Source organism: Nymphaea colorata, chromosome 1, assembly GCF_008831285.2.
Source record: "Nymphaea colorata isolate Beijing-Zhang1983 chromosome 1, ASM883128v2, whole genome shotgun sequence".
NCBI lineage: Eukaryota > Viridiplantae > Streptophyta > Magnoliopsida > Nymphaeales > Nymphaeaceae > Nymphaea > Nymphaea colorata.
The window spans coordinates 32850203-32859496 of record NC_045138.2 but is presented as its reverse complement, the minus strand read 5'-3'; the positions used below and the strand labels follow the sequence as shown (position 1 = coordinate 32859496).

General features: G+C 39.8%; 1 protein-coding gene, 1 long non-coding RNA gene and 3 other non-coding genes across 6 annotated transcripts; all 5 read right to left on the bottom strand.

Moving 5' to 3' along the window:
* LOC116250049 (uncharacterized) lies at positions 1 to 821 on the bottom strand. The gene is made up of 3 exons (XR_004171304.1): positions 568 to 821; positions 375 to 491; positions 1 to 22 (listed from the first exon to the last, which is right to left on the bottom strand). It is a non-coding gene; the product is annotated as an uncharacterized LOC116250049 (long non-coding RNA).
* An 877-nt stretch (positions 822 to 1698) lies between these two features.
* Positions 1699 to 6712, bottom strand: LOC116252601 (pentatricopeptide repeat-containing protein At4g21065-like). 2 transcript variants are annotated; one of them, XM_031626975.2, is made up of 2 exons: positions 6459 to 6712; positions 1699 to 3974 (listed from the first exon to the last, which is right to left on the bottom strand). In XM_031626975.2, exon 2 carries the CDS (start codon positions 3741 to 3743, stop codon positions 2172 to 2174), a length of 1572 nt encoding a protein of 523 aa, XP_031482835.1. In that variant the 5' UTR covers positions 3744 to 3974; positions 6459 to 6712; the 3' UTR covers positions 1699 to 2171. The 2 variants fall into 2 exon arrangements, 1 of the variants encoding a protein (XP_031482835.1); XR_004172250.2 differs by lacking the exon at positions 1699 to 3974 and adding an exon at positions 4541 to 4855.
* Positions 6713 to 7347: 635 nt separating this feature from the next.
* Positions 7348 to 7418, bottom strand: TRNAG-GCC (transfer RNA glycine (anticodon GCC)). Its single transcript has one exon. It is a non-coding gene; the product is annotated as a tRNA-Gly (tRNA).
* Positions 7419 to 8530: 1112 nt separating this feature from the next.
* On the bottom strand, positions 8531 to 8601 carry TRNAG-GCC (transfer RNA glycine (anticodon GCC)). The gene has a single exon. It is a non-coding gene; the product is annotated as a tRNA-Gly (tRNA).
* A 225-nt stretch (positions 8602 to 8826) lies between these two features.
* TRNAG-GCC (transfer RNA glycine (anticodon GCC)) lies at positions 8827 to 8897 on the bottom strand. Its single transcript has one exon. It is a non-coding gene; the product is annotated as a tRNA-Gly (tRNA).
* Positions 8898 to 9294: the final 397 nt, after the last annotated feature.

The window sequence follows — 9294 nt, the reverse complement described above, 5'->3', positions numbered from 1 at the left end:
AGCGAAGCCATTTTTTGAGAGCCTAAAAAGAAAAAATTCATCCACAGATGAGTCTCAAATCATGTCAACATGGATGGCTCCCCGTCAACCAAGAAGCTGTCGACCATTTGAAAAAAAAAAAAAAAAAATCTTCCAACATATATTTGGTTATTAAACATGTTTTGATTTCCATAAATTTTAAACAGACCCAAATCAAACCGGAACACGTAAAAATGCCATTTCCTATCCGATTTGACAGTGGAAAAAGTGGTAAAAAACGAAGGTTGTTAGCCAAGAAACAAAGGAAATTTATGAGCAATTATAGTCGGAGAACCACTGGCTGAAATCTAAATGAAAAGCACGGAGAAAGGGAAAGCAGATTAACCGGAACCGACCGATCAGGCGGAGTTTTCAGATGCCATAGTGGCCATTTCTCCTCTTCTTCCTTGTCTCTTCTGATAGTCCAATACAAACCCTAGGTCTTGCTAAATCCACACACAGAGTTCAACAACCTAGGGCATAGTGAATCAATACACACACACACAGAGAAGAGAGAGAGAGAGAGAGAGAGAGAGAGAGATGGATTACCTTGGACGGATGCGATCGCGGTAAACGCCGGCGACCTTCCGGCGAAGCGTATGCACTGGATGGTAGGAGGCTGGAAAAATTAAAAGGAACCCTGCTTCTAGAACCGCGTTACGGTCACGAGTTAGAAAAGATACCAGTAATATAACAAAACCTCGCCAATCACCGCCCCCACTTGCCACGAAGCTTGTCGCGGTGACCCTTATCTAGCCGTAGAATGCAAACAATCGGGCTTCTCCTTTCAAGCCGCATTCGAGTTCGTGTTGTTGGTCGTTCGATCACCGACCCAAATTTTGACGATTCGGACCCGCTTTTACATTGAGTTTGAAGTCCGGTTTGATGGATCTTAATTCGCTTTCCAGCTGCATCAATTTTGAGCACAAAAAAATATAAAAATAAAAACACCCTATCACTTAACAACCCCTATAATTTTCCTAAAATTCTTCATAATCTTGTATGCCTATATACCCTTTGGAGTGGTACAATCTACTTCCCTAACAATGAGATATGGATCCATGATTCAGCTAGTTCGAACCAGATGCGACTTTAAAAATATTTACATTTGGGCATGAGAATGAATCTGATTAAGGCAGGCTTTGTTATGTCGAATTCAAAGTTTTGAACTTCCCACTGGTTGAATTTCAAGCGTCCATAACTCGAACTTATTACCCTGACTGTGGAACATCTGAAGGAGAAACTGATGTCATTTGACATCAAATGACACATTCAAGCTGCTTAAGACATCATAAAAAAATAGCAAATTTTATGAATTGCCAAGGAAAATTAACATATTATATTTCACATGCCTTATCATTTGTCAACATATATTAAGACAAGCTGTTTTAAATTTTAATTTCACATGAGAGACAGCTAAGCTTCAATGGTGCATTTTATCAGGTGAAAATTTTCATTTCGAGAAGGTAAAGTGTTCTGATCTTGCACTTGGAAAACAATTTTCTGTGGCAGATTGAAAGTAATATAAAGACTTTGAAAAAAAGAAATTGAAAAGAGTCTGCACCAGCCGAAAATCGAAGCCGAGTCCTGAACTTTCAACTTACAGGGCACCATCTCAGCCATATACATTGTTTGTAACTTGGAATTTTTTTTGTACAAGCTATGGTACTTTTCCTGCTCACCTCCAAGAGTCCAATGACAGTACTTGGCCTTTGAGGACGTCTCTTTCAGAATGTGAAAGGTACACAAAACTGTCAAAACATGATAGTTGAGAAATTTCTGAGTGCCCTGACAGTGTTCAGTATATTTTGGTGCTTGAGGAAGCCTGCTCCCCAAGTGCAAAAGGTATATGAAGCAGAAAGGAGAGAGGAAGAAAAAACGATGCACCATTTGGCAATCGAACCGGGTCTGTACCGCTATTCTACCAGTAGATCACTGGTGCCTACTGGAAACTACGCATGCTCCATTATCTAACTAATGCTTGGTCATGTTTTTTGATCCAGTAGAAAGATAGTCCAATTTACTCATCTTCCGTTCCTTTACATGTAATGAAAAATTTACACAAATTATTCTTGTATTTCTGGTTAATGTTGCACGAGTTTCTTTCATCAACCTTGGCTTGCACTAGACCATCAGTGAATCTGCAATACGAATCAATATGATACGCAATCATGCAACTTCAGTTTGAGCGTTAAGTCATCAAGGATGTGGTATATCTCATGAGATTGAGGATGTGTTCTGTCTCCCACAAAGAACGCATGAACCACACCCCTGAGCTCGATGGAGCTGTAACCAGGAGGTTTCCTTGTGTCCTGATCTCCCATTTTGTGCCTCAAGTTTGAAACTGCATCCCATTGGCTTGCATTAGCATAGATGTTGGACAACAATACATGGGCTCCTCCAAAATCTGGTAATGACTCAATTTCTTTGGCAGCTAGTTCACCTACTTCAATGTTACTGTGAAGTCTGCATGCGCTAAGCAGAGCTCCCCATACAGCCAAGCCGGGGTCAGCCGGCATCGATCTGATGAAGTCCAGTGCATTGTCTAGAAGTCCAGCTCTACTCAAGAGGTCAACCATGCAGCCATAGTGCTTGACATCAGGCACAATTTTGTGTTCTTTTTTCATGCAAGCAAAGTATTTCAGACCCTCATTCACTAGACCAGCATGGCTGCAAGCACCAAGGATTGCCACAAAAGTGACTGCATCCGGCTCAGCTCCTTCATGCTTCATTTGTGAGAACGTATCAAGGGCGTCCTGGATAAGCCCATGCATCGCAAGTCCAGCGATCATGGCAGTCCATGAGAATGAGTCTCGGTTGGGCATTTCATCAAAGGCTTGACAAGCATAATCTATCCTCCCACATTTGGAATACAAATCAACAAGAGAATTGCCAACAAAGACGTCAAATTTGATGCTCAATTTCTCCAAAACCGAGTGCAAACATCGTGCCTGATCCAATGCCCCCAGCTGAGCACAACAGCCCATGACGCAAACCAATGTCGCTGAATTTGGCTTCACGCAATCATCCCTCATCAAGTTGAACGCCAATAACCCCTCTTCCCAACAATCATTAGCAACGTAGCAGGTGATCAGGCTAGTCCAAGAAGCCACATCTCTCTGCGGCATATTATCGAACACTTTCGTTGCTTCCCCTAGACAACCTAACAGCCCATACATGTGCATGGTCCCAGTTAGAACATACAGATCCAATGCATACCCAAGTTCCAAAACATGACAATGGAGTGATCTCCCTAGCACCAGACCATTCCTAGCTAGAGATCCACAAGCCTTGAAGAGAAACGGGTATGTATATTTATCAGGCAACATGCCATCACGAAGCATTCTGGAATAAAGAGAGAGTGCCATCACTGGTTGTCCACTGGAAACAAACCCCCTGATCATCGTGTTCCATGAGAAGCTGTTAGGCCTCTCTATTTGACTGAAAACAAGGCACGCAAAGTCCAGATTTGGGGAGGTGATAGCGCAGAAATAGAGGACACGGCTCATAGCAAAATGGTCATGGCTGAGCCCTGCAGTGATGATGTAGCAGAGTACCTCTTTGAGCTGCCCAAGCGACTGGCATTGTTCCAGAATCTGAAGGCGAGGATGGCTGGAGAACAGTTTGTTTTCTGAGACCCAGCTTGGATTTTGGACACATGCCGAATGGTGAGCCCGAGTCAAGCAGATCAGTAGGGCTCTGCAAGAGGTGACTGCTCTCAACATGCCCCGAATGAGAACGAGTCGTATTACACATTTCGTTTACACATGGGATGAAGCCTATGAAAAGCCACAGATGACGGTAATCGCAGGTGGGTTCACTAAGAACACCATAAACAAATTTTCGCATATATTACACTTCTATTGTTCCTTCTACTATTTCTACACCTGAAACGACCCGAAGACCTCCCTCCTCTTCATAATACAGAACGGAACCAAGCCAATGACTGGATTCGCCTGTAAGAAGGAAATTAGTGCTCAGACTTGTTACAAATTAACCCCGGGAGACGACGCTTATCACAGGGAAAAGAAAAAAAGGAGTGAGCCAGTAAATATCCTTTTTGTTTACAGGGCTAAGGCAAACAGCATTACAGATTTTATATCAAACCACTAAACATTCAAAGAAACAACGTTCGTGTGGCTCCGGTAAGAGAAAATTTAAGCAAAGACAATTTTAATTGGAGGACGTTCTTCAATCAATTAAAAATATAACATAAACCGATTGTACATTTGGCAACAAACAAGAAAAAAACGTCATCAATCGACAAACTTCTTGTCAAAGTCCCAAGTTACAGTCAATCTGGAAGACATCTGAAGCGAACGAAAGGCTCGGTTCAAATTCAACTGATTCAGTAACTGAGTAAACAACTTTGGCCAGGTTGAACAACTTATTTGACATGTCTCTTCCACAGCACAAATTTCAAATGCAACAATGACTCTTCGAAAGCAGCAAAATGCTAAATCCACCACTTTTACAATAGGAGGCGTTACCGACAATTCTTAAGCTTCATAACCCATAACCATAAGTCACAATCAGCGAATCAGTATATTGACAATCTCTAACTTTAGATCACAAAATTATCTGATACTACTTGAAAGTAAAAAGCCATGGAACTAACAATATGGAGTAGATCTCCTCATTGACAAAAAGAGTAAGAGTTGGATCATCCAATACGGTGGGCCTATGGCCTCCAAGACTCTAGAAGTTGAAGATGAATTGAAAAGAAACATAAAACTAGTCATCGTCTTCCTCCTTTGTCAACTTCCTTTTCTTCCTTTGCTTGCTCACACCATGTCAAACATAGCGTTTGGTCTCATGCTCTAGCTTCCTTTTCATTCTAAAAAAAAAAGCCTCATCAGCCATCTACAGTCCCTAATTATAACTAATTGGATAGGCAATGACAAAATATGAGGTCCTTTCTTATGTCCAGAGCAAGCTGCATTCAGAAATCCAACGCTTTGAACAGACAACATCAACATCCTTTAAACAGGTTTTTTGTCCTTATTTTCTTAACAAAGGAAAGAGGCACAAACAATGTCAGATAAAAAACTAATAAAGGATTGAATATTTAAAAGTGATTTTCGAAAATCTCATGATATTTACAAGAAAATCAAATAAAATGCAAAAATCGAGAACAAATCGTGAGATTTTGAAAATCTCATCCAAAATGAAAATTTCGTTTTTTTATCGTAATTTTTCTCGAGATTTTGATATTTTTATTTTTTTGAATTTTTTTTATGTTTTTTTATTATTTTTATGATTTTTTAAATTTTAAAAAATTCATCAAAAAAATTCCCCAAGATTTACCTGAAAAGAACGACTTCATCGAAAAATACCCGAAAAAATCTTTTCCGAAGAATGATAATTGTAACAATGTTTAAACTTTAAACTAAGCCTCGTGAGTCCCTAAAACACTTTAGATCCCACCAGTAGACATGATAACTTCTAAAATTCAATATACTTGGATAGCACTTTCTCCTGCCAAAAGGTCCCCAGTGCAATAGCTCTTACCACAACCCGAAGTCCTCAAAAGCAGAACCATAAGAATACTGTATCAACTCGTAATACAATTAATAAAACCAAATAGCAAGACATACTGATCCATATCCCGCATGATATTTCAAACGCACGTCCAATAAAAACTACAGAAGAATGGACTCCCAGAATGCGATATGTGTGAAGAAGATGTAAGAGAAATAAGAGAGTTTGCGGCTTCAGGTAATGCACTAAAAGAAGCAAACTGACAACCATTAGAAATCTGTGTTGGTTTTCATAAAGAAATCCCAGCAGAAAGCAATTCCAATTCTCCATCTTGTGAACGTACCTCTCTGCAAAGCATAAAAAAAGAAGCGCATCCAATAAGGCTTCATGTTCTGGGGAAAAAACATGTTTCATTGATAATGCTACGTTGTTTCTTGATCCTGTCAATGGAAAATTTCAACGAAGCACAAACGGTAAGCTTGAATTCACTTTGTTCACTTTCCGGTGGCGACCTCAAGCGGTTACACGAGAAGTTTCTTGCCCCTCTTTTTCAACAGAGGACTGGTTGCCCCTAAAATTATCTATCGAAGCTACTTTTGGGTAACCTAAAAAGAAGATCCATTCACAAACGAGTCCCAAAACTAGCAATATAAGATCATATCAAACTGGAGTACTCATCAACCAAGAAGCTGGCAACAGTTTGCAGATAAAAACAATTGGCCACACATATATTTGGTTCAACATGCTCCAATTTCCGAAAAATTTAAAGTGGTCCAAACCGGAACACGTAACAAGTGCCAATTAGTATCAGATTTAACAGTGAAAGAAGATGGTAAAAAGGCAAGTTCTTGATGAAGCAACAAAGGAAACTTATGAGCAATTAAAGTCAGAGAACCATTGACCGAAATCCAAATGAGTAAGCACTGAGAAATGGAAAAAGCACATTAGCGAATAACTACCGCCAGAGACGACCCGTCAAGCGGACTTGGCAGAAGCCTCAGTGGCAATTTCTCCTCCCCATCCTCGTCAATTATGATAGTCCAGTGCGAAATCCTAGGGCTTACTAAATCAGCGCTCACAGAAAGAGAGAGCGACAGAGACAGATTGCCAGGAGGGCTACGAAGGTGAGAGACCGGCTTCCTTCTCCGGCGAAGCGAAGCGGAAAAAGGGAGATGGAAGGAACTGGAAATTTTTAGTCCACACTTCTCCCGCCTTGCCATGGGCGCATATACAAAACATACTCATTACTGTAGTGATACGCAAAGGTCAAGCCCACACGCTCCCATACTTAATCAATGGGTCTAATTTATTCGATCAGCAACCCAAATCCGGACCCGCTTACTCGTTTTTTTATTGAATATGGCTGTATTAATGATGAGATACGCGTGCATGATTCAGCTAGTTCTATCCAAGATCTGGGTTTAGAAATCTCTATCAAACACGGGATGTGAGAAAGGATCTGATTAAGCTGGCTCTGTCATGTCGAACCAAACATATGATCTTCCAACTAATGGACTTTCAAACATGTGGAGAACAAATTGTGGACACACAATGACACATTTCAGTTGCTTAATACATCATAAAAATTATATAAATCTTTATATATTGTCATTAATAAAGAAAATTTACATATTATATCAACCTGTTTTATCATTCTGACCATCGTATATTATGACAAACTGTTTTTAAATATTAATTTCACGCAAGAGACAGCTAAGACTAAGCGTCTGCCGTTGATTTTGTCGAAGGAGAATTTTTTATTTAGAAGAGGTAAATGCTCTTTTAGTGTCTTTGGAATGTGTGGCAGCTTGAAAGTTGTAAAAAGATTTTGAATTTAAAAAAACAAAATGCACCAGCCGGGAATCGAACCCGGGTCTGTACCGTGGCAGGGTACTATTCTACCACTAGACCACTGGTGCACGTTGAACGAATTTTGAAATTTTCTTATAAGTAATTTTTCTACGTACCTGTCCAGTACTTTGGAAAACGGAAAATGCGAAAGCAAGACAGAAAATGAAAGATAAGAAATTCTGCAAGTCTTCCACATGGATCAGTACATTTTGGGCCTGCTGCGGAAAACGTAAAACTTACATGAAAAAAGGAGAAATGAAAAGAAAAGTTGCCGTGATATAGATTCAGAGGTATTTATATGAGCACAATATGAGGGCATGTCTTATAGAAGCAATAATTAAAGACAGAACCAGCAGTTTGTCATAAGCAAAAAATGTATAAAAAATTCATTTTCTTACACATTATATCCAAAATATCGCGGCCATCAATCCGAAGCTTGAAAAACAACACAAGAATTTCCTTGCCGCCACCAGAAGTGAGACCAAACTTGTTTGACTGTCTAATAATCTTTTTGTCCTCGCCACTGGATCTTGCTTTTCGACCCTTTATACTCGGTGTTTGTATGTGGGCGTGAGAATTATCTCAGAAAAGTGAACTTCTATTTCTTGTCTGAGCAGATAGGAAGGCCGGTTGCATGCATTTTGTTGTTTGATCACAAATATGTGGTAGAAGGCTTATACTGGTAGCCGAAATTGTAGCATATTCTTTCTCCGACTGACTTAAGTATTGACATCCAAAATTTACATCGAATGGATTGGATCCTTTTCTGGGTCTTGGAATTTCAATTGGGGGCAGAGTGATGAAACCAACTGAAAGCATTATGTAATGTTCTTTTTTTAGCTCTGTCTTCAAATTCGTGTTATGAGTAAGATGCATGCTAGATCATCAAGTTCTAACTAAATTGCAGAAGATCAAAGTATTAATTCCAAACTTTGTTTGACATTTACTTCATTAACAATTCATGACGCGGTAAGTAGCTAAAAATACTACAACATGCTTGACATTATAGTGGTAGGTATTAAACTCTTTGATCGATGCATTAGTTAAGTTAACAAGCGGATAAACTTTGCCCCAGTTTATACATTATGCAAGTGGTAATATGCAGCGACAGACAGTTTTAGTGCCTTTCGAATGTGTGGCAGCTTGAAAGTTATAAAAAGATTTTGAGTTAAAAAAAGTTTGCACCAGCCGGGAATCGAACCCGGGTCTGTACCGTGGCAGGGTACTATTCTACCACTAGACCACTGGTGCCCGTTGAAGTTTTATATAAAATTTTCTTCAAAGGTAAGTTTTCTACCCACCTCCCCATCACTTTGGAAAACGGAAAAAGCGAAACGTAGACAGAAGATGGTAGCTAAGAAATCTTTTCTGCATGTCTTCACAAGTCACATGGGTCCAGTACATTTTGGGGCTGGAAGCCTGTTCCTGAAAACGGGAAACTTACTTGAAAAAGTAAAAAAGAGAAACGAAAAAGGCTGCACCAGCCGGGAATCGAACCCGGGTCTGTACCGTGGCAGGGTACTATTCTACCACTAGACCACTGGTGCTTGTTGATGCAATTTTTTTGTTTGTTTATAAAGTAAGTTAAAAATATAAGTCCATCAAAATGTGACTCCACTGCAGATGTGTGGAGTTCAAATCCTACAAATTTCATCTGTAAAATAATCTTTAAATAGATATGCTAGCTTAAGCATCTGCAAGCCATGAGCTAAAATGTATCTCTGCTATTGCCATTGTAGTGATCTATTGCCTACTCCTTCATCAAACATAATTCCTCGTCGTGTTTTGATCCAGCTGGACAGTTAATTCGTCACGCATATGGTATCCATATCTCATGAGATTGAGTATGTGTTCTGTCTCCCACTATGAACACATGAACCACACTTCTGATCTTCCATTTAGTGCCTCGAGTTTGCTACTGGGTCGCCATTGGCTTGCGTTAGC

Excerpts from the sequence above, each read along its gene's own strand:
- LOC116252601 (XM_031626975.2), bottom strand. The coding sequence starts at position 3,743 with ATGTTGAGAGCAGTCACCTCTTGCAGAGCCCTACTGATCTGCTTGACT.